Source organism: Dasypus novemcinctus, chromosome 9, assembly GCF_030445035.2.
Source record: "Dasypus novemcinctus isolate mDasNov1 chromosome 9, mDasNov1.1.hap2, whole genome shotgun sequence".
NCBI classification, from domain to species: Eukaryota; Metazoa; Chordata; class Mammalia; order Cingulata; family Dasypodidae; genus Dasypus; species Dasypus novemcinctus.
The window spans coordinates 113,273,047-113,298,055 of record NC_080681.1 but is presented as its reverse complement, the minus strand read 5'-3'; the positions used below and the strand labels follow the sequence as shown (position 1 = coordinate 113,298,055).

General features: G+C 38.1%; 1 protein-coding gene and 1 non-coding gene across 3 annotated transcripts in view; one reads left to right on the top strand and one right to left on the bottom strand.

Moving 5' to 3' along the window:
- The window catches only part of USP48 (ubiquitin specific peptidase 48), a 125,706-nt gene that overhangs the window by 13,442 nt on the left and 87,255 nt on the right, over positions 1–25,009 (bottom strand). For both annotated transcript variants that reach the window (XM_058304170.2, XM_058304171.2), the window contains exons 20-22: positions 6,573–6,703; positions 6,233–6,339; positions 3,985–4,089 (exon numbers count right to left, since the gene is read on the bottom strand). In XM_058304170.2, the coding sequence (XP_058160153.1) occupies positions 3,985–4,089; positions 6,233–6,339; positions 6,573–6,703 (343 nt within the window). The remainder of the gene's footprint in view (positions 1–3,984; positions 4,090–6,232; positions 6,340–6,572; positions 6,704–25,009) is intronic.
- LOC111762959 (U6 spliceosomal RNA) lies at positions 8,752–8,856 on the top strand. Its single transcript, XR_002795950.1, has one exon. It is a non-coding gene; the product is annotated as a U6 spliceosomal RNA (small nuclear RNA).

The window sequence follows — 25,009 nt, the reverse complement described above, 5'->3', positions numbered from 1 at the left end:
TCAATAAGAAGTTAGCAGAGTCAAGATTCTTCTGCTAACCAGGCTAGGGAAAGGAAGACATAGGATTTTTTATAATTTTTTTTAATTTTTAAAGAAGTAGGATTTTGAAAAGAATATTCTCTGATTTAATTAAATCAGGATGAGGTAACCCTGAGGCTGTGGCTCTGGTTACTGTCAGTTGTGCATAAGCAGAACAGTTTGGGTGTCATTATGGACACAGATGCCACATATTCACTACCAATGGAGCACCAAAGGTTTACAAAGCAGAAAAGGATCAGGATGCAAATACAAACGAACATTTGGCAGAGTGATAACCCCACTGGCTAGGCCCTGCACAAGGTTAGGTTCAGCTCTAGCTCTGAGTCTAAATAGATACAAAGGAAATTAGAAGATACTTAAGGGAAGTGGACTTGGTCCAGTGGTTAGGGCGTCTGTCTACCACATGGGAGATCCGCGGTTCAAATCCCAGGCCTCCTTGACCCGTTTGGAGCTGGCCCATGCGCAGTGCTGATGCGCACAAGGAGTGCCCTGCCACACAGGGGTGCCCCTCGTGTAGAGGAGCCCCACGTGCAAGGAGTGCACCCCGTAAGGAGAGCCGCCCAGCGTGAAAGAAAGTGCAGCCTGCCCAAGAATGGTGCCGCACACACGGAAAGCTGACACAACAAGATGACGCAACAAAAAAAAAACACAGATTCCCATGCCACTGACAACAACAGAAGTGGACAAAAAGGAGAACACGCGGCAAATGGACACAGAGAACGAACAACTGGGGGGGGGGGCGGGGAAGAGGAGAGAAATAAAATAAATCTTAAAAAAAAAAAAAAAAGAAGATACTTAAGAAAAAGTTAATTGTACATATATAGAGGTTCAAAACTATCAGAGTTGATGAAACATTTTTCTCAATATCAGCTACAGAAAGAAAACAAATTGAACCTGAATTCCAAAATTAGAAATATAAGGAAACATATCCATAACAACATGTAATTTTACTCTAGAAATACAAAAAAGAATCTAAAAACAAAGCCCTGAGCATCAAGCAAGATACATTTTTCAAAGACTGATTTTAAATAGGTCTAAAAGCTTTTCCCAGAATTGTCTTTTCTGAAAAAATCCATAGAATTTAAATCCAACTTAACTGACAAAAACCAGCCCAATGGTTTTAGAAGGTTTTCAATTACCTAAGTGATACCCAATACTGGGTACATCATTAACCTAAATTTTAGAAAAAGTCAAAGGAACTCGGTTGATCTAGCTTAGAGAATTGGGAGGGGGCAGTGTTCATCTCCATTAAGGACAAACAGAAATGCATCATTTTTTTATTATGAGGATTTAAAACCGCAATTGCAGAAGCCATCTGTGTACTGAGATACTGTAATGTATTACAAAGAAAAGTTAAGAGGACGCCTTAACTGAAACAGCTTGACATTTTTCAGAGGCCATCTACTCTTTCTCAAGGAAGATTGGGTTTGAGAGCTTTTGTCGGTCCAAAACATTAAAAACATTCTATAGTATTATAATATCCAAATAAGGAGAAAGGAAGACAGAAGAAAATTACAAAGTATAAAAAATAATTACAGCATAAAAAGCAGTGTTTCCCAACACACACTATCATATTTACAAATGTGAACGCTGTTATCATCCAGAACTGAGGAGACTAATTCCATATCTACTTTTTAAAAATTGATGTGGTTATGGCCACAATGAATACAAGTAAACATTCAAAATAAGTTAGACTCCCAAAATCTAAATCACTTGAAAATGTAAAGTTTTCTAAGTAACTCTTAGGCTTAAAATGAAAGCCTGAAACAACAGAAACTAATGACAAATAAGAACATACATTTATGCTTATCAAACTAATTTACGAAGTTCATCAGAAGAATAGAAAATAAATTGATGACAAGAGTGAGATTTGGAAAAAAGATAAGATCCCCAAATCAATTATTAAAACATGCTATATGGAAGCAGATGTGGCTCAACAGATGGAGCGTCCGCCTACCATATAGGAGGTCCAAGGGTTCGATACCCAGAGCCTCCTGGCTCATGTGGTGAGCTGGCCCATGTGCAGTGCTGCTGCGTGCAGAGAGTGCTGGTCCATGCAGGGATGCCCCTGCATAAGGGTGCCCCCCCATGCAAGGAGTGGCCCCTGCACAAGGAGAGTCGCCCTGCATGAAACTGCAGCCCGCCCAGGAGGGGTGCCACATACACGGAGAGCTGACATAGCAGGATGATGCAACAAAAAGAGACACAGATCCCCGGTGCCGCCTGATGAGAAGGAAAGGAGACACAGAAGAACATACAGCAAATGGACACAGAGAACAGTCAATGGCGGGGGGGGGGGGGGGGGGGGCGGGATAAATAAATCTTAAAAAAAAAATACTATAAAGCTGTAATAATCAAAACATGTGAAGCAGATAAATGCAAGAGAATAATCATGAATCAGGATATACTCTCTTTCTCTTCCGTGGTGTATGTGTATGCTTTAATATATCAATTTTAAAAGTAAACACACTAGTTTGTAGATCTGTGGCTTGAAAGATGGCTTGTATAAGGAGACGGGGAAATGGAAAATAAGTTGACAACAAGTTAAAAGGTAGAGGGCAATGTGTGGTCTGCACACTCCTCTCAAGAGTCATGGTATTTGATTCAGTAATCTCAAAAACGATCCTAAGGAACACAAGACATACACAGGCACATAGGCTTTAGTAAGGTCATTATTATAATAGGAAAATATCCCGTTAAAGCTGAAAACTGCATCAGTGACAGTCCTATAGAATGGATAGACACGGTTAGCACTGAAGTAAAGGGATCCTACCATGCTGACTGGCTAAAATACAAATCTACCAGGATAGTTTTAACAAGAGTCGCCTATCACTGTTGGCAGAGTGGTACATAAAATTGCCTGGTGTTTTCTTTCCTGGGTGGTGTGAAGTTAACGTTTCATGGGATCCAACAAGACATGGAAAACAAATGAAGTCTCTACCATCCTGACATAATCCTTTACAATGGTGGAAACCTGTGTAACATTTACCTCAGGGAGCTCAAGATTCAAGTCAAAAGTTTTTCAGACTCTCTTAATCGATGCTGAAAATGAGACAATAGCATCAGTCTGTACAAACAGGCCAACAGGCCCAGATAATTCTGCTCTATAACAGATTTAGTAGATGGCCAATCTAACACTTTTATTCCCTCAGGGAGAATGCTAACTATAATTTGACTATATTGTATTTTACCAGGAAAGAAAGAACACAAATATTTAATCAAACTAAATGGGAATTAAAGAGTAGAAATTCCATGAATTTAAGGTATCTACAGAATGTCTTGTTACACGGTGATCTTTTTAAGAAACTGAAACTTACCTATAACACATACCAACCAAACACACTTTATACATTATTTGTTTTTATAAATACAATTTTCTCTACCATCACTATCAACATGTAGAATATCAAGCAACAAAATAGGAGGTGTAGAAAGTTACAACAGAACACATTTTAATAGAAGAATTTTAAATTAGTTACGAAATGGAAAATGAAAGGCTAACGCTAATACATTAATTAGAAACCTGAAAATTTCTTGTATATGCGCCCTCCATCAAGTTTATTATTTACTTTGCCTATGAAGAGGGAACCTGAGCAAATTATTTTTTTATATTCTGTAATTAAGCAGCAAATCAAGATATGGATCTCATTTTAGTCTTTTTTTTTCCCAGGTAAAAATTGAATCAGTATTTTATGTTTTAGCCTTTCTTATTTACTAGTAAGAAATATACTAATTCTGGAATAATCTGGTCCACAGCTTTTCACAAGAAATTAGAACAGCCGTAGTGTGCCACCAAAACTGAGGAAAGAGAAAGGAAAAAACAAAAAAAAAGGAAGGGAGCTGAGAACCAATATCCCCCAGAGGGTACAGGGAGATGGTCAGGGTCATGGAGTGGCTGCTCTCTGAAAAGAGCAGATGTATTAACAAGGAAGCTTCAGCACGTACTTGATTAAAATCTGGATCTTTTTCTCCGTCTGGCTTAGCTTCTTCTTTGTCCTCCTCTGTTTCAGAACTACTCACATTCAGCTCTGGAGCAGAATCCTTCATCACCTAACAGGGCCAGGACAGAAAAAGAGAGAAGTAGGTCAGACCTGAGGAAGTCATGCTATGGAGCATGCAGAGAGAGTTGACTGGCAACCTTTATCAGGAGGAAGAAAACCTTTATCACCAGTGGGATAAGAGGCGGGACAGTGGATCAGGATCAAGCATCCTTCATTTTCAAGGCAGCCCTTTCAGCATATTTTTTATCCTATGACTTGTCCTTGTATTTAAAGTGTTCCCCATAAATTTAAGAGGTCTCTGCAGAGTAGTTATTGGGCTTTTAAACTGGTGTTATTTTGCCAGAGTCTGAACGATTTCTACCCCTTTCCTAGTACTTGGTCAAGCCTTTTCAGGTACACAAACATGTTTAGGTACAGAATGGCAGGAGTTATAATGTTCTATAAGAATTGAGAAAATGAAGGATGGAAGAAGTGCTCTTTTGCAGAACACTAAGAAATAATGTTATTAAATTAAAAATAAATAATGAAACTGCAATAAATTGGATACTATTTATCTATACCATTATTACATGTACTTAAAAGTACAAAAGTTTTAAATTGTAGGGGGGAAATTGAGGCATTTATAACTATTAAATTCACTTTCTCTGTAAATTAGGAAATGAAGGCCTTAGTTCAATTAGTAAAACAGAACCCTAGATCACGAGTATTAAGTTGGAAGTCCCCCTTCTAAAACAATGTGTTAAATAAATAAATAAATAAAGCAATGTGTTTTAGTAACTCTGATCAAACAAATGTATTCTATTTTATCTTTAATTCCAAAATCCCTAATAATCTCACACCAATAAGATGTCCAGAAATCTGAGTCAGGATCTACTGGAGGGCCATGCTGAATACAGTAAAAATGTGCCAAATCCAGTCTATACCAAGTTCTAAAGTCCCTACTTCCAAAACGTATCCCAATCTGCCTACTGTACCTTCCTTGCACATCATCTCCAAGAACCCTGAAACTAGCCTTCCTTGTTCTTGTCATGTCCTACCAATTCTAAACACAATGGCCAGTGTGGTCTTTCTTAAAGCATAAATCAGATTACATCATGATCTTCCTTGAAAAGCTCCAGAGGCTTCTCATCTACACTTAGAATAAAATCTCAGTTCCTGTACAAAACGTGACAGAATTTGGCCCTTCACACTATATCACTTTCTTTCCTTGGAATAAACTTCACTGGTGACCAGTGCTATGTGAGCCACTAGTCACATGAAACTATTTAAATGAGTTAAAATAAAAAACGCAGTTCCTCAGTCACTCTAGCCACATTTCAAGCACTCCATAGCCACCAGTGGCTACCAGTCCAGAGCACAGACACAAAACATTTCCAGTACTGAGGAAACTTTCATGAAGAGAGCTGCTCTAGAGACACTGATTTTCATTCCCGATTGAGCACATTAGCCTTATCCCTGTGGTCCTGGTTTCCTTTGCCCAGAACACTCTCTCCCAGCTCTTCCCAAGGCTGGATCCCAGGCAGTGAATGCTCAGATAAAACAACTATTCCTTCAAGAAGCCTGTCCTGTCTACTCCCTATTTATTGCCACACCTCCATCAATCTCTCCCCCTGCTTAACTTCTTTCAAAAAACATTTCTTTTTGAGGTACTGAGGGCCAGGAATTGAACCGGGGACCTTGTATATGGGAAGTAGGGGCTCAACCACTGAGCCACTGGCTTCCCTGAGTTGGTTTTCCTGCTTGCTGTTTGTTTTTGCTTTTTTCAGGAGGCACCAGGAACTGAACCTGGGATTTCCCATGTGGGAGGTGGGAGCTCAACCACTCGACTGCTCTCCTTAACTTACAAAATACTCATTCCTGTATGAAATTGCCCTATTATTTTAATGGTTGTTTCTTGGTCTTCCTTACTAGGTGTACGTATTATTGAGAGCAGAAATCTTGCCTGTCTTCTTCCTAAGCTCCTATTCCTGGCACCAAGATGACATTCAATAAATATTTGCTTACCAAATAATAACTGACTAAATCTACATACAATCACCTAAACTATCCATTTTCAATTATTTCTCAATTTCAATTCTGATGCCAAATAGCTCTGAGGAAACAAAAATGTGGTCCTCAGTGAAAATTCAACAGCAAGTCAAAAAGCAAGCATCACTGTTACTAGTCATGGCCACAAGGGGGATATCCAGTACCTTCTTATTATCCACAACTTTATGTACATAGATGGTGGCTTGAGTGTATTCACGCAGATCCCTCTGCTGCTGACACAGTAAGCCTTCTCTGCATTCTGGACAGAGTTCTAAAAGAAGTAAGATACAAGTGGTTGAGGAATTACCATCAAAGAACCGCCAACTAATAAACATACAAATAGTGAGATGATTATTGGACAGTTCCTGTCTGGGAAATATTAGTTTGGACAATCACATGATCTTTAAATTTTAAACAGAGAATACATTATTCACGTATCCTTATTTTCCCCCTGAAAGGGTAACTTTTAATCATATAGAAACCGAGAATAATATGAAAACTTACTAGGTTCAGAAGTATACTGTGTTTCTGAAGGGTTTGCATCTCCCACTTCAGTTTTCGTGATTTTAATTACATGATCCACAACAAACAGCTTTTGTATCATTTGCCACTCACTAGGCCATATAAGAGCTATACTGTGCAAAAAAACACAACATGCCTTAAGACACATGGAAAATAAGAGAACAAATATCAACATCATCCTTTAGTCTCCAATACCTAAATCATCAATGTTTAATACAAAGGAACTAGAGCGGAAAAACACACTGTCAACAAGAAATCATTTTCTCATATGCTGGGATGCTACAACTACAGTGAAACTAAATGGACAGGAGTTACATATATCAAAAGGCTAAATCTCAAACACATAAGTTAAGTAAAATAATTAGTGTGGATAAATACAGTATGGTGCTATTTATATTAAAGTCTCAGGCATGCCAAGCATCATGATATATATTATTAAAAAAAACAAAAAAACAAAAAAACTTCCTAGGACTGATAACCCTGAAATTCAAAACAGTGAGTGACTACTTCAAGAGAGAAAGTTTTGAAGGAGAGAGAAAGGGAAGAAAGGAAGGAGGACCAACACTGGGGGAGCTTTCGCAATTATACTGAATTATCTCAATTGTTAGGGTGGATGGGGGCAGACATCTATTCTAATTCTGGATGCTTGGAATTTACTGCAACAACATTGACAACAAAAGAAGGAGGAGAAAAAAAGGTCAGGAGGAGAACCTAGAAGATGATACATTTCTTACCTCTGAGCTCCCTTAAGTGATGTTAAAGTATTAATATGGAAATAAACCCCCTAACTGTAGCTTAGTTTCAAGGGAATTTTTACTTTTGTGCTTCAATTTTCTTTTCATGGTTTATTGGCAGTGTCAGAAATGGTCTATCTTCTTTAATATAGTTATTTAAAAATTATTTTAAAAGATAAAATGGTGATTTCTGGTCAATGAAGACAGTGGCTTGAGACACTCTGGGTTCTGTTCTTCCACAGGATTTTTGGAGGGAAAAAGAACAGCAAAAATTGGCAGAGTCACCTTCCTCAAACAACCTCCCCCCCCCCAAAAAAACAACAAACAAAAAACAGCTGAAGGGTAACAGTAACCTGTGCATGCCAAATCAAGAAAATGCAACGTAAAACTGGAAGCAGCAGCTCCTGGCTGTGGACCTGCCCTGCTCACCTGCGGTAGTTCCCAGGCCCTGTTCCAGAAGCTGCAGATAATTGCCTATGTGCATATGGGCTACCTGCAAGCTTGATGAAGTGAACCAGGACACTGTCTCCAGCTCGCCTCCTTAGAACCTGCCCTGGGGGCAGAAGCGGCTTATGGACCGCTAAAACAGCGTAAGAAACAATCAAATTGAAGCAGACTGAGGCAAAGGATTACCAGCCTTAAAACATACATTAGAACACATGTGTGGCGTTGAAAGGCTATTTTATAGGGAATAGAGGGGGCATTTGGATTCCTGTAAATGTCCAAGCCAGGAGCACAAAAGCCAGGATCAGAAAAGATAAGACAGAAAGACCCTGAACTTTGGCCCTGTTATAGGAGGGCTAAATTCCAAAGAACACAAACAAATAGGCAAAGATTGTAAAAGGTGTTTTTTTGCATTTGTTTCTTTGTTTTTGTTAGTTCCTTGCACTCAAGACAATCTCTGCCATCAAAAGTACCCAGTACAGCCTACAGCCTAGTGCTCCTCTTTCCCTCTAGTTTTATGAGATGTCCTTACTAATAAGCCTCATCACAAACTTAAGAAACAGATAATTCAGGAACTAAATTCTAGAGGTAACATTAAAATATTAAAATGTATAGTATACAGCAAAAGACTACAAGACAAACCTCAATGAGAAAACCAGAGTTTGGAAATACCAGAATAAGGCTTTAAAATTGATTTTCAATATGCTCAGATAAAGGAAAAACACAGAGAAAGAACTAAAGAATATCAGGAGAACAATGAATGAACAATTTGAGAATCTCAATAAAGACAAAAATTTTCAAATGAAACCACACAGGAATTGTGGAGTTGACCACAATAACTAAAATAAAAATTCCCTAACTAAAGGGTTTCAACAGCAGATTAAAGATGGCAAAAGAATCACTGAATTCAAAGATAAGACAATTCCAATGATTTAGTCTGAGTAACAGAAAGAAAAAAGAATGACAAAAACGAACAGAGCCATGTTTGCTTCGGCAGCACATATACTAAAACTGGAATGATAAAAAGAAAACTAGTATGGCCTCTGCGCAAGTACGACATGCAAATTTGTGAAGAGTTCTATATTTTTTAATTATACAAAGCACTTTCTCTAATCATAATGGAGTGAACCTGGAAATTAAGAACATGGAAATTAAACAATACACTCAATTTGTGGGTCAAAGAAGAAATTGCAAGGGAAATCAGTAAATATCTTGAGATGAATGAAAACAAGAACACAACATATCAAACCTATGGGATACAGTGAAGGCAGTTTGGAGAGGGCTTACGTTAAAAAAGAAAGCTAAAAATCAAAGACCTAATGACACAGCTGGAGGAACTGGAAAAAGACCAGCTAACTATTTTTAAAGCAAGCAGAAGGAATGAAATAACAAAGATCTGAGCAGACATAAATTAAAAAACAACAACAACAACAACAAAAAACACAAGGGAATTAACAAAACCAAAAGTTACTTCTTCGAGAAGATCAATGAAATCGGCAAACCCTTAGCTAGACCAAAAAAAAAAAAAAAAAAGATACAAATAAATAAAATCAGAAATGAAAATAGGGACATTAGTACTGGCTCCACAGAAATAAAAGAGATCATAAGAGGTTACTGTGAACAACTGTATGCCAACAAACTAAACAACATAGATGAAATGGAGAAACTCCAAGTCTACAATGACTCTAGAAGAAATAGAAGACCTCAAGAAATCAAACGCGGGTAAAGTGATTGAAACAATCATCAAAAACCTCCCCGTGGGGGCAGATGTGTCTCAGGCAGTTTGAGCACCTGCCTCCCACATGGAAGGTCCTGGGTTCAGTTCATAGTCCTCCTAAAAGAACAAAAACAAACAAGCAAACAAATAAAAACAACAACTCAGGGGTGCTGATGTGGCACAGCAGTTGAGTGTCAGCTTTCCACAGACGAGGTCCAGGTTCAATCTCCACCTCCCTCCCCTCAAAAAGCAAAACAAAACAAAACAAAACAGCTCCCCAAAATGAAAAGCCCTAGACTAGATGGCTTCAAAGGTGAATTGTACCAAGCACTCAAAGAAAATTTAGTACAATATTACTCAAACTTTTCCCAAAAAAATGAATAGGAAGGGATGCTATCAAACTCACTCTATAAAGCCGACATCACCTTACTACTAAAGCCAGATAAAGATATTATGAAAAAATAAAATTACAGACCCATTTCTCTAATGAATATAGATGCAAAAATCCTCAACAAAATACCCACAAATCGAATCCAACAATGTATTAAAAAAACTATTCATCATGATCAAGTGAGTTTTATCCCAGGCATGCAAAGTGGTTCAACAAAAGAAAATCAATTGGTGTTATACACTGCATTAATAAATCAAAGAGGACCTCTTATTTTTTTAATGTAATAATTTTTAAAAATGAAAAATAAATAAATAAATAAATAAATGAAAGAAAAACCAGATGCGCATCCCAAATGATGCAGAAAAGGCATTTGAAAAAATCAAGCATCCTTTCTTCACAAAAGCTCCAAAAGATAGAAACTGAAGGAAATTTTCTCAGCATGATAAAGGACAAATATGAAAAACCCACAGCTAACATTGTTTCCAATGGTGAAAAACAAAGTTTTCCTATTGAGATCAGGAACAAGACAACAATGCCTACTTTCACTAATGTTGTTCAGTATAATGCTAGAAGTCCTAGCAGAAGCAATCAAGCAAGGAAAGGAAATAAAAGGTGTCCAAATTGGGAAGGAAGAAGTAAAACTTGCTATTCACAGATGATAGAATCCTACACTTAGAAGTCCCCAAAATCTACAACAAAGCTACTAGAGCTAATATACAAGTTCAGCAGAGTGGCAGGATACAAGATTTTTTTTTTTAATTTAAATTTTATTTATTTCTCCACACTCTCTTGCTGTTTGCCTTCGTGGTGCCTGTTTGACTTCCTTGTCTCTTTAGGAGGCACCAGGAGACAAACCTGGGACCTCTGATGTGGGAGGAAGGTGCCTAAATCACTTGAGCTACCTCCGCTCCCTGCTTTGTTGGGTCTCTCATTACGTTTTTCCTCCCTGTGTCTCTTGTTGTGTCAGCTCGCCACTCCTGCCTGTTGTGTCAGCTTGCTGTCTTCTTTAGGAGGCACTGGGAATCTCTGCTCCCTGCTTTTTGTTGTGACTCTCATTATGTTCTTTCTTCTTGTGTGTCTTGTTGTGCCAGTGTGCTGCACCTGCCGTTCCACTAGCTTGCTGTCTTCTTTAGGAGGCACCAGGATCTGAACCAGGGACTTCCCATGCAGTAGGTGGGAGCCCAATCACCTGAGCCACATCCGCTTCCCAGGATACGAGATTAATATGCAATTATTGGTAGTGTTTCTATATACTCTAGTAATGAGCAATCTGAGGAGGAAGTCAGGAAAAAAAATCCATTTACAATAGCAACAAAAAGAATCAAATATTTAGGAATAAACTTAAGCAAGGATGTAGAGCATTTGTATTCAGAAAACCACAATGCATAGCTAAAAGAAATCAAAGAAGACCTAAATAAATGGAAGAACATGCTGTGTTCATGGACTGGAAGACTATTTTTAAAATATCAATTCTATCCAAATTGATATACAGATTCAATGCAATCCCAATAAAAATTTCAAAAGTCTTTGTAAAGAAATGGAAAAGCCAATTATTAAATTTATTTGAAAGGGTAAGGGGCCCAAATAGCCAGAAACATCTTAAAAAGGGAATGAAGTTGGAGTATTCTCACTTTCAGAATTTAATCATATTACCTAGTTACACTGGTAAAAAAAAAAAAACAAAAAAACCATGGCACTGGCATAAAGATAGACACATAAACCAATGGCATTGATGGTTCAGAAAAACACCCTCAAATCCATGGTCAAGTGATTTTGGGCAAGGCTGTCAACCACCTAGCTGGGTCAGAACAGTCTATTCGACAAATAGAACTGGGAGACCTGAATATCCACAGATGAAAGGAAGAGGACGCTTATCTTACACCTTATATAAAAATTAACTCAAAATGGATCAAAGACTTAAATATAAAAGATAGAACCATAAAATTCCTAGAAGAAAATGTAGGGAAACATCTTCAAGACCTGGTGGTGGGTGATGGGTTCTTAAACCTTATACCCAAAGCATAAGGAACGAAAGATAAAATGGATAAATAGGACCACATCAAACTTAAATACTTCTGTACCTAAAGAACTTTGTCAAGAAGGTAAAAAGGCAGCCCACTTAATGGGAGAAGATATTTGGAAACCACATATCTGATAAAATTTGATTTCCATACTATATAAAGAGATCATACAACTCAACAATAAAAGAGCAAGCAATTCAATTTAAAAATGGGTAAAAGAGGGAAATGGACTTGGCTGAATGGATAGAGTGTCTGCCTACCACATGGGAGGTCCAGGGTTCAAACCCAGGGCCTCCTGACCCGTATGGTGAGCTGGTCTATGCGCAGTGCTGATGCACACAAAGAGTGCCCTGCCATGCGGGGGTGTCCCTCGCGTAGGGGAGCCCTATGCGCAAGAGGAGTGTGCCCCATAAGGGAGCCGCCCAGCGTGAAAGGAAGTCCAGCCTGCCCAGGAGTGGCACCGCACACACGGAGAGCTGATGCAGCAAGATGACGCAACAAAGAGAGACACAGATTCCCGGTGTCTGTGACAAGAATACAAGCAGACACAGAAGAGCACACAGCGAATGGACACAGAGAACAGACAACTGGGGGGAGAGAAATAAATATAAATCTTTTTAAAAAAAACGGGCAAAAGACTTAGACATTTTTCCAAAGAGAAAATACAAATGACAGAAAGGCACATGAAAAAATATTCACTGGCATTAGTGATTAGGGAACTGCAAGTCAAAACTACATTGAGATATATCATTTCAAACCTCATAGAATGGACATTAATTAAAAAAAAAAAACTACAAGTGCTGGAGAGGATATGGAGAACTAGGAACACTCCCTCACTGTTGGTAGGAATGCAGAATGATGCAGGCTTTGTGGAAGACAGTTTGGTGGATTCTTCAGCAAATTAAATACAGAACTGTCATATGATACAGCAGTCCCTCTACTAGGAATATATCCAGAAGAACTGAAAACAGGGATGCGAACATTTGCATGCCGATAGTCATAGTAGCAATATTCACAATTGCCAAAAGGTGGAAACAACCAAATGTTCATTAATTGACAAATGGATAAACAAAATATGGTATTTACAAATGATGGAATATTATGCTGTTGTAAGAAGAAATGAAATTGGGACACATATGAAAACATGGATGAAACCTGAGGACATTATACTGAGTGAAATAAGCCAAAAACAAGGACAAACATTTTATGGTCTTGCTAATGTGTACTAAATATGAAGAATAAACACATGGAATTATAACACAGAGTATAGATTGCTAGGAGACAGGATGAGGGCTGGGAAGGAGTACTGACGCTTAATGCATGTAGAATTTTTAATCAGCCTGACTATAAAGGTGTGGATAGAGTTAATGGATAACACATTATAGTGAGTATAACTAACACAGCTGGTTTATAAGTGGGAATCTGGTTGAAAGGGGTAGTTTAAGGACATAAATGTCAGCAGAAAGATGCTAGAGGATAATCTAGGGACTGAATACATTTTTTCTTCTGGACTAAGACATTCAAAAATTTACTGAGGTGATGAATGTACAACTCTGTGATGAAACTGAGAGCCACTCAGTATATACTTTAGATGGACTGGATAAAGCATGGGCCTGTATAACATAGTGAACTATGTGGTAGATGATAAACTGTAGTTAATAGTACAAATATGAGAGCATTTTCTCATGAACTATAGCAAATGTACAATACTAATATTGGGAGAAGAATGGAATACTAACAGGGAGGAGAATGGAAAAAACTTAAGAAATGTAAGCTACGGACCATATCTATGAGCAATTCTTTTTTCTTGGAGGTATGAGGGGCCAGGGATTCAACTCAGGACTTCATATGTGGGAAGCCAATGCTCAACCAATGGGCCAAATCGGCTTCCCTGAGTTGTTGTTTTTTGGTTTTTTTTTTTTTTTTGGTTAGTTTTGCTTGTTGTTTTTGTTTTTTTCAGGAGGCACCATGAACCAAACCCAGGACCTCTGATGTGGGAGGAAGGCACTCAACTGTTGGAGCTACATCCATTCCCTATTAGTAATATTTGGAAGATATTCTTTCTTTTTTTTTTTAAGATTTTTTTAAATTTATTTATTTAATTTCCCCCCCTCCCCTGGTTGTCTGTTCTTGGTGTCTATTTGCTGCGTCTTGTTTCTTTGTCCGCTTCTGTTGTCGTCAGCGGCACGGGAAGTGTGGGCGGCGCCATTCCTGGGCAGGCTGCTCTTTCTTTTTCACGCTGGGCGGCTTTCCTCACGGGCGCACTCCTTGCGCGTGGGGCTCCCCCACGCGGGGGACACCCTTGCGTGGCACGGCACTCCTTGCGCGCATCAGCGCTGCGCATGGGCCAGCTCCACACGGGTCAAGGAGGCCCGGGGTTTGAACCGCGGACCTCCCATGTGGTAGACGGACACCCTAACCACAGGGCCAAAGTCCGTTTCCCATGGAAGATATTCTTTCATGGTCTGTGGTAGGTGTTCCACAACAATGCAAGGTGTTGGTGGAGAGGTGATGTATGGGAATTCTGCATGTTGTGCATGACTGCTTTGTAAGCTCACAACTTCTCTAATAAAAAAATACATGAGAAAAAGAGAGAACAGAGCCTAAGAGACTGGTGGGACACTGTCCAATATGTCAATAGAGGCATTATGGGAGTCCCAGAAGGAGAAGCAGAAGGAATATTCAAAGAAATGATGGCAGAAAACATCCCAAATTTAACAGAAGACATGAATATATACATTCAAGAAGTCTAACAAGTCCAAAATGGAATAGACTCAAAGTGAATCACACCCAAACACAATGTAATCAAACTGTCAAATGCCAAGGACAAGGGGAAAATTCTGGAAGCAGCAAGAGAAAAGCAATGTGTACTGTACAAGGGAGTCCCAATAAGATTAAGTGCCAACTTCTCACCAGAAACCATGGGGCAAGAAAGGAGTGGGATGACATATTTAAAGTACTGAAGAAAAAAAAATTACCTGAGACTTCAGAGGAAGACAGCAGAGTAGGGAGCTCCACTAAAACAAATATTAAATGGGCAAGAACTGTCTGAAACAACTGTTTTGAAACTCCAGAGGCTAGAACACTATACAGCACTCAGGGAAGAGAGGAAGAAAGAGGCTGATATATTACAGTAAAGAACTATGAACTGCTCTCTCCACAAGGTGCCTAACAGTGCACATCCCCCACTCTGTCTCAGGATATGACAGAAAGGGAACTAAAAATCCTTTCCACCAAGAGCAGGGGTTGTACACAGCCGAACAGTGATCATGGCTTTTGATTAGTGAATTCAGATCCCTGGGTCCTGACTGTGAGGGCACCACTGCTTCAAACCTCTCCAGACATGGGCAAAAGCAGCGGAGGTTTAAAGACGTAGGGCGTCCTCAGGGCTGCAGGGTAAAGTAAGCTGAAGGGCTGCATTTGCTAAGCAGACCAGGAAATCTCAGCTTTGGGGAGCTGTCAGAGAGGTTTTTGGCACCCTTCCTAACTTCCTCCCACAGGGCACTCTGGAGCTGGTTTATACTCCCTTCGTGGGTTCCTGGCCCTGTTTTGACTGGGAAAGACTGAAATGGGAAAGTCCTCCCCAAGGTGACCCTCCTCCCAGAATTTGCCCTCCAGGCAAAGGGAGAGTGAAACAAGAAAAGAAAAAAACTACAGAGGTGCACAGTCTGGGACGAAGGATTGCCAACTTTAGAAAACCAGGAGAGGGAAGTCTATCCCATGGGAAACAGAGGGGTCAACCAAATGCCTGTAAACAGGAAAACTCCAAAACAACTAACAGCAAAATCCATGCCAAGACAGGGGCCCATTAAGACAGGGAAAACACGCACAGTGTATTTGCCCTGGGCAGAATTCCTAATAGGAATTCTGTTTTATTACCAGCTGGTTTCAAAACCAGGAAACAGACCTCTCAGAGTTAACACTTCAAAATACTGAAATGTACAGTGCAACAGAAGAGTACAAGACCAAGAAACAATAAAAGGCCCATCCAAAGAAAGAGGATTAAAAATCCAGAAAACACCAATGAAGAAAAGAATGTGGACATACCATACAAAACCTTTATAAAAAAGTTATTTTAAAAATGCTCAAGGAGATGAAGGAAAGTATAGAGAAACAACAAAAGGATTCAGGAAAACAAATAATGAATATTATGAGCTTCTAAGTAAAGAAGACAGACATATTAAAAAGGAATCACACAGAACTACTGGAATTGAAGACCATAATAACTGAAAGGGAAAAAGCGCCCAGGAGGGTTTCAAGAGCAGAATAGAGCTAGCAGAAGCTGGCTTGAGAACAGCTGAACTTGAGATAAGACACTTGAAATGAGGCAGGCTGAGGAGCAGAAAGGAAAAAGAATTATTAAAAGCAAAAATAACTTAAGACAGGTATAGGACACCATCAAGTGCAGGAATGTATATGTTATGGGAGTCACAGGTGAAGAAAAAAAGAAAGGGACAGAAGGAAAAGTCAAAGAAAATAATGACAAAGAACATTCCAAAACTTAGCAAGAGACATGAATATGCACATCCAAGAAGCACAGAAAACACTAAGCAGGATAAACATAAAGATAAATATATCCTGTCATATACTGATTACACTATCAAATGTAAAAGACAAGGAAAGGGGAGAAGATACGGCTCAAGGAGGTGACTGCCTGCTTCCCACATGGGAGGCATAGAGACTGAGAGGTGATGAATTTTGTTTGGCTGTTTTTTAATTATTATTATTATTATTAAAATAATGAAAGTGCTCTGGGAATGACTGGGGTGATGAATGCATAAATATATGATTATACCAAATAACACTGTTTGTACACTTTGGATGGATTTACGCTTTATTAATATGTATCCATAAAACTGTATTTTAAAAAAGGTAAAAAGAAAAAGAATGAGACCTAACCTCAAATTAGAAGACACAGAAAAAGAGCAAACTAAACCCAAAGCAAGTAAAAGGAAAGAAATAACAAAGATTAGAGCAGAGAAAAATAAAATAGAAAACAAAAAACCATAAATTTTTTAAAAATCCAACGGTTATCTAAAAAGATCAACAAAATTGATAACCCTTTAGACAGATGGACAAAGAAAAAAGAGAGAGAATACAAATAACAAAATCAGAACTGAAAAGGGGCATTATTACCAACCCTGCTGAAATTAAAAGGACTGTAAGTGGATACTATGTACACCAGTACACCAATGAATTATTAATAGATAACCTAGAGGAAATGAACATATTCTTAGAAATACACAAACTACCTACATTGGCTCAAGAAGAACTAGATTTCAACAAACCAATTACTAGTTAAAAGATTGAATCGGTAGTCAAAAACCTCCCAAGAAACAAAAGCCCAGGACCAGATGGTTTCACAGGGGAATTCCACCAAACATTCAAAGAAAAACTAGCTCCAATTCTGTTCAACCTCTTCCAAAACAACTGAAGAGGACTGAAGAGGAGGGAACACTCTAACTCATTCTACAAGGCCAACATCACCCTCATACAAAAGCTGGATAAAGATACCATACGAAAGGAAACTACAGACTAATATATTTTATGAGTATAGATGCAAAAATCCTCAACAAAATACTAGCAAACCAAATCCAAAAGCATATTAAAAGAATTACACAACATGATCAAGTAGGGTTTATTGTTTGTATGCAAAGGTGCTTCAACATAAGAGAAGTCAATTAATGTAATATACCACAATAACAGAATGAGGAAAAAACTCATCTCATGATCATCTCAATCAACACATAAAAAGCATCTGATGCAATGACCAGTAAAGAAAGATGTTCTAATGACTAACTCTTGATACTGATGACTATGCTTATGAGTCTGTCATGCTTGAAATTCCAACTTAGCCTAGTGTTGCGGGGTGCCTAAGAGTTACCTCCTGAGAGTCTCCATGTTGCTCAAATGTGGCCATTCTCTGAGCCAAACTCAGCAAATAAACCCCAGCACGAGACCTGACTCCTGGGGATGAGCCTCGCTGGTGCCAAGGTATTACTACCAAGCACCAGTTGGTGATGCAACTAGAAAAGAGACTTGAATAAAAAGGGGAAATGGTAAAGACAAATGAGTTTATATTAAGAGACTTCAAAATGAGTTGGGAGGTCATCAGAGAGATCGTGATTTTGTACATCTCAGGAGGATCTGAGAGACAGCCAAAGTAGATACAACCCCAGGTAGTGGTGCTCCTGAGGGCTACAGAGACATTCAGGTCCTACTGTCATGGCAAATGGCTCCGGAGTTTGGTGCCTTGCCAGTGGGCCCTACTTTGGAATTTGTAATCCTGAGTGTGATGGAGTTGGACTCAGATGTAACTTCTCTACACATGCCTCTTCTATCACTTTTATTGAACCTGTGGTTGGCACTAGGGTTGGTGTATGGTCAGGAGACTTGAATCTCTGGACTGTCCTTGTGCCAGCTAGGCCCTGAGCCTCAGTGGTGTTGCAGCACCTACTCTTCAGTTTGTTGGACTTACCCAGGTCAGCACAGGGATGTGAGGATGGACAACCACCACACCAAGGAACCGAAAGAGTCTATAGCTGAAGGCACGAGAGTCCCATCCACGAGCCATGTGGGATTGAAGACCCCTCTCAACTGAGAGGTGGAGTGGGTATCGCTATCCCAGGGTCCTCAGGATGGAGCAATTAAATATGGATTGGAGTGAACTTACTGGTATTCAGTTATAGAAATAATTGTGACTCTAGCAATGGAAGAAATTATATCATTAATGTGGAGACAATGGCCAGGGGAGTTGCTGAGAGTAGGGAGAGGGAAAAGGAGGTGTGATATGGGAGAATTTCCAGGACTTGTAGTAGTCCTGAATGATACTGCAGGACATTATATATCCTGCCATAATCCACTGAATGGACTGGGAGAGAGTGGAAACTATAATTCGTGCTGTGTAGCAATGCTCTGAAATGTATTCATCAAATGTAATGAATGTACCACACTAATGAAAGAAGTTGTTGATGTGGGAAAAGAGGGGGTTGTGGGGAGTGGGGCACATGGGACCCTCCTATATTTTTTAATGTAACATTTTGTGTGATCTATGTATCTTTTTAAAAATGGGGGAAAAAGGCATCTGACAAAATGCTTTCTTGATAAAAACACTTAAATAACTAGGAACAAAAGGAAACTTCCTTAACATGATAAAGGGCACTCTGAAAAGCCTACAACTAACATCCTACCTAATCATGAAAGACTGAAAGCGTTCCCTTTAAGATGACAAAAAAGACAAGAATGCACACTGTCATTTTCAACATGGTACTGGTACTGGAAGTTCTTACCAGAGCAATCAAGGCAAGGAAAAATAAAAAGGCATCCAAACAAATTGGAAAGGAAGAAGTAAAATTTTCCCTATTTACAGAACAAATGATCCTCTATATATGGAAAACCCTGAGAAATTCAAACAAAGCTCTTAGAGCCAATAAATGAATTCAGCAAAGTGGCGGGTTATAAGATCAACACTCAAAAATCAGTAGTGTTTCTATACACAAGCAATAAACAATCAGAAGAAGAAATCAAGAAACAAACTCTGTTCACAATATCAACTAAAAGAGTAAAATATCTAGGAATAATTCTAATCAAGGATATAATAGACTTGTACACAGCAAACTACAAAATATTGCTAAAAGAAATTAAAGAAGACCTAAATAATTGGAAGGAAATTCCATGTTCCTGGATTGGAAGACTAAATATTGTTAAGATGTTAATATTACCCAAAGCAATTTATAGATTCAATGCAATCCCAATAAAAATTCCAGCAATCTTTTTTGCAGAAATGGAAGAGCTGGTCATCAAATGTATATGGAAGGGTAAGCAGGCCCGAATGGCTAAAACCATCTTGAAAAAGATGAATGGAGTTGGCACACTCATACTTTCTCTTGAAACTTAAGATAAAGCCATAGTAAGAAAAACAGCACGGTACTGGCACAAGAACAGACATACAGATCAATGAAATAGAAGTGAGAGCTCAGAAACCAACCCTCAAATTTATGATTTTTGACAAGGTGGCAAAGACTATATATATTACTCAACTGGGAAAGAAGAGTCTCTTCAACAAATGGTGCTAAGTAAACTGGATCTCCATTTGCAAAATGAAGGAGGACCCATACCTCACACCATATACAAAAATCAACCCAAAATGGATCAAAGACCTAAGTATAAAAGGTAGAACTACCAAACTCCTAGAAAAAACATAAGGAAGTAGCTTCTGGACCTTATGTCAGGCAATAGTTTCTTAGACTTTATACCCAAAGCACAAACAACAAAAGAAAAAAATAGATATATGGAACCTCATCCAAAAAAAACCACAAAACACAAAACCTTTGTTCCTCAAAGGACTTTATCATGAAAGTAAAAAGACAAGCTACACAATGGGGGAAAATATTTGGAAACCACATATCTGATAAAGGATTAATATCTGGTATATAAAAGAAATCATTCAGCTTAACAACAACAACCAAAAAACCCAATCAGAAAACGTACGAAAGACTTGAACAGACACCTCTCAAAATAAGATATACAAATGGCCAGAAAGCACATGAAAAGATGCTCAACCTCATTAGCCATCGGGGAAATACAAATTAAAACCACAATGAGATAACATTTAATTCTGAGTAGAATAGCTCCTATTGAAAAAAAAGAAAGAAAATAACAAGTGTTGGCAAGGATGTGGAGAAATAGGAACACTCATGCTTTGCTGGTGGCAATGTAAAAAGGTGCAGCCTCTGTGGAAGACAGTTTAGTGGATGCTTAGTAAGCTAATTACAGAAAGCTAACTACACAACTACCATATGATCTGGCAATCCCAATACTATTTATATACCCAAAAGAACTGAAATTTACATGCCAATGTTCATAGCAGCATCATTCATGATTGTCAAAAGATGGATGCAATCCCAAGTATCCATCAACCAATGAATGGATAAATAAAATGCAGTATATACATACAATGGAATATTATTCAGCTGTAAAAATGAAGTCTTGATACATGCTACAACATGGATGAACCCTAAAGGCATCATGTTGAGTAAAACAAAACAGACACAAAAAGATACACTGTATGATATCACTGATTCGAAACAAATAGAATAAGCAAACTCATGAAGTCAGAATCTAGAATATAGAGGTTACCAGGAGATGTAGTAGGCATAAGGAATGGGAAGTTAAGGCTTAAAATTTGCAGGGTTCCTATTTGTAACGATGGAAATGTTTTGGTAATGGATGGTGATCATGATTGCAGCACAATATTGTGAATACCAATTAACAGCATTGAAATATATATATCTGAATATGATTAAAAGAGGAAATGTTAGATTATATAATAACAGAATTTTTTTTTAAAGATTTATTTATTTATTTAATTTCCCTCCCCTCCCCTGGTTGTCTGTTCTCTGTGTCTTTTTGCTGCATCGTTTCTTTGTCTGCTTCTGTTGTCGTCAGCAGCACGGGAAGTATGGGCGGCGCCATTCCTGGGCAGGCTGCACTTTCTTTCGCGCTGGGCGGCTCTCCTTACGGGTGCACTCCTTGCTCGTGGGGCTCCCCTACGCGGGGGGCACCCGTGTGGCACGGCACTCCTCGCGCATATCGGCACTGCGCATGGGCCAGCTCCACACGGGTCAAGGAGGCCCGGGGTTTGAACCGCGGACCTCCCATGTGGTAGACGGACGCCCTAACCACTGGGCCAAGTCCGTTTCCCAATAACAGAATTTTTTTAAAAATATTTAAAACCCATGAAACCACACTACACCGTGACTCCTAAGTTAAACCATGGAATTTAATTAATAGTACCATTATAAAAATGTGCTATCATCAATTTTAACAAATGTTCCACATTAATGCTAGGTGTTGGTGGTGGGGTGATATATGGGAACCCTGTATTTTATGCATGATTGTTCTGTAAATCCAAAACTTCTCCAATAAAGGGGAAAAAAAATGCCAGCCAAGAACTTTATGTCTCGTGAGACTATTATTCAAAACCGAGGGGGTGATTAAGGCATTTCCAGTTAGTCAAAAGCTGAGCAAATTCAATACAACTAGAACTGCCCTACAAGCAATGCTAAAGTGAGTTGTTTTTTTTCAGACTGAAAGGAAAGGATGTTAAACAGTAGATCGAAGCAACATAAATATAAAGACCTCTGGTAAAGGTAACCATATGGGTATTTATAAATGCCAGTATTACTGTATTGTATTTTTGGGTATGTGACTCCTCTTTTTACTTCATACAGGTAATAAAATGCAAATGGGTAAGTAGTAGTAACTCTTTGGTTTTTAACATACATTGTATAAACAATCTGTAACAAGCACAACAAAAAAGTAGGGGAACGGAGGGGAGTAGGAATAGTGCTTGTGTATGTTATTTAAGTTAAGTTGGTATCAAATCAAATGCAATTATTATAGATTTAGGATGACAAATTTAAACCTCATGGCAACCACCAAGAAAATATATGACAGATACAGAAGGAAATGAGAAGGAACTCAAAATGGTATACTAAAAAAAAAACAATCCTATAAATATGGAAGCAGGCATTAACAGAATAACTGGGGGAAAAAAATTGTGTAAGACTTAAAAAGACCAAATAGCAAAGTGGTGCATTATCAGTAGTGACTTTATTTTTATTTTTATTCTTTTTAGGAGGTACCAGAGATTGAACCCAGGACCTCGTACATTGGAAGCAGGAGTTCAACCACTTGAGCTACATCTGCTCCCAGTAGTGAGTTTAAATGTAAATGGATTTAATTCTCTAGTCAAAAGGCAGAGACTGAAAGAATGGATAGAAAAGGACCCAACTATATGCTGTTTACAAGAGACCCACCTTACACTCAAAAACACAAGAAGGTTGAAAGTACAAGGATGGAAAAAAATATTCCATGCATATAAAAATCAAAAGCAAGCTAGAGGAGTTCTCTAATATCAGAAAAAAACAGACTTTAAGTAAAAATCTTATAGGAGACAAAGAATGACATCATATCCTGATAAAGAAGTCAATTCAAATAGAAGACAAAACAATTATAAAAACAGATACCCTAACATCAGGATCCCAAAATATATGGTGCAAATATTGACAGAAATTGAAGGGAGAAAAAGACAGTTTTACACTGATAGTAGGAGACTTCAAATACCACATTCAATAATGGATAGAACATTTAGAAAAGCAATATGGAAACAGAAGACTTGAACAACATTATAAACCAGCTGGACCTACAGACATATATACAACACCTCGCCCAACAGCAGCAGAATATGCATTATTCTCTAGTGCAAATGGATCATTCTCCTGGATAGATCATATGTTAAGTCACAAAAAAAGTCTCAGTAAATTTAAAATATTAGTATCATACAATATATCTTCTATCACAGTGAATGAAACTAGAAATTAATAAGAGGGAGAAATGAAAATTGACAAATGTGTGGAAATGATACAGCACACTCTTAAACAACCAATGGGTCAAAGAAGGGCATATATGAAAAACCCGCAGCTAATTTTACTCATGGTGTAAGTCAAACTTTTCCCTCCCCAAGACTGGGAACAAGACAAGGATGCCCACTGTCACCACTGTTGTAAACATTTTACTAGAAGTTCTAGCCAGAGCAATTAGGAAAGAAAAAAAAAGGCATCCAATATTGGAAAAGTAAAAGTAAAATATTCCTTATTTGCAGAACAAACAAATGATCCTATATACACAAAAAAAATCTTGACAAATCCGCAACAAAGATCCTAGAGCTAAGAAATGAATTTAGCAAAGTGGTGGGGTACAAAGATCAACATTAAAAAACCAGTAGTGTTCCTTGACACTAGTAATGCACAATCTGTTCTATTTACTATACCAATTAAAATAATCAAATATCTAGGAGTAAATTTAACCAGGGATGCAAAGGACTTGTACACAAAAACTGCAAAACACTGCTTAAAGAAATAAAGGCCTAAGTAAACGGAAGGACATTCCATGTTCATGGTTTGGAAAACTAAATATTCTTGAGATGTCAATTCTACACAAAGCATACGTACAGATTCAGTGCAGTCCCAATCAAAATTTCAACAGCATTCTTTACAGAAATGAAAAAGGCAATCCTCAAATTTATATGGAAGGGTAAGGGACCCAAATAGCCAAAACTATCTTGAAAAAGAAGAACAAAGTTGGAGGACTCACACTTTCCAACTTAAAAAAAAGTTATTACAAACTAATATATGGTGTTTAAAAAAATAGGGTGGTATTGGGAAAAATACATCTAATGTAAACTATAGACTGTAGTTAACAGTAATACTTTAATAGTCTTTCATCAAGTATAACAAAGGTAACACCTAATGCAAAGTGTCAACAATAGGGAGGTATATGAGAAAACTGTATTTTCAATAATGATTTTTCTGAAAACCAGCACCTTTTCTAACTAAAAAAAAATTACAATAAAAAAAATTAAGCTAAGTGAAAGAAACAAGACACAAAACACTAATAATGTATGATTCCATTTATATGAAACAAATAACATTTATAGAGTCAGATTTAGATTAGTGGTTATGTAGGACTGGCAACAGATAGATGGAGAGGTGACTGCTAAGGGGTTTGGAGTTTTTCTTTTTGGAATAATGAAAATGTTCTAAACTGGATTGTGGTAATGAATGCACAACTCTGATTATATTGAAAGCCATTAAGTGTACACATTGAATGGACTGTAAAGTATGTAAATATATCTCAATAAAACTGTTCTTATTTCCTAAAAGTTATTAACAAAGCTATAGCAAGCAAAACAGATGGTACAGGTCACAAGGACATTCTTATAGACCAATGGAATTGAATTAAGAGTTCGGAAACCCTCATTTCTGTGCCAACTGATTTTTTTTTAAGAGTTACCAGGTATTGCACCCAGGACCTCATATGTGGGAAGCAGGCACTCAATCATGGAGCTATATCTGCTCCCTGAAACGGATTTTTTAAAAAAGATTTATTTATTTATTTCTCCCCTCTCTCATTGTTTTTACACTCACTGTCTGCTTTCTGTGTCCATTTGCTGTGTGTTCTTCTGTGTCTGCTTGTCTTCTCTTAAGGCAGCACCGGGAACCGATCCTGGGACCTTCTAGAATGGAGAGAGGCACTCAATCTCTTGTGCC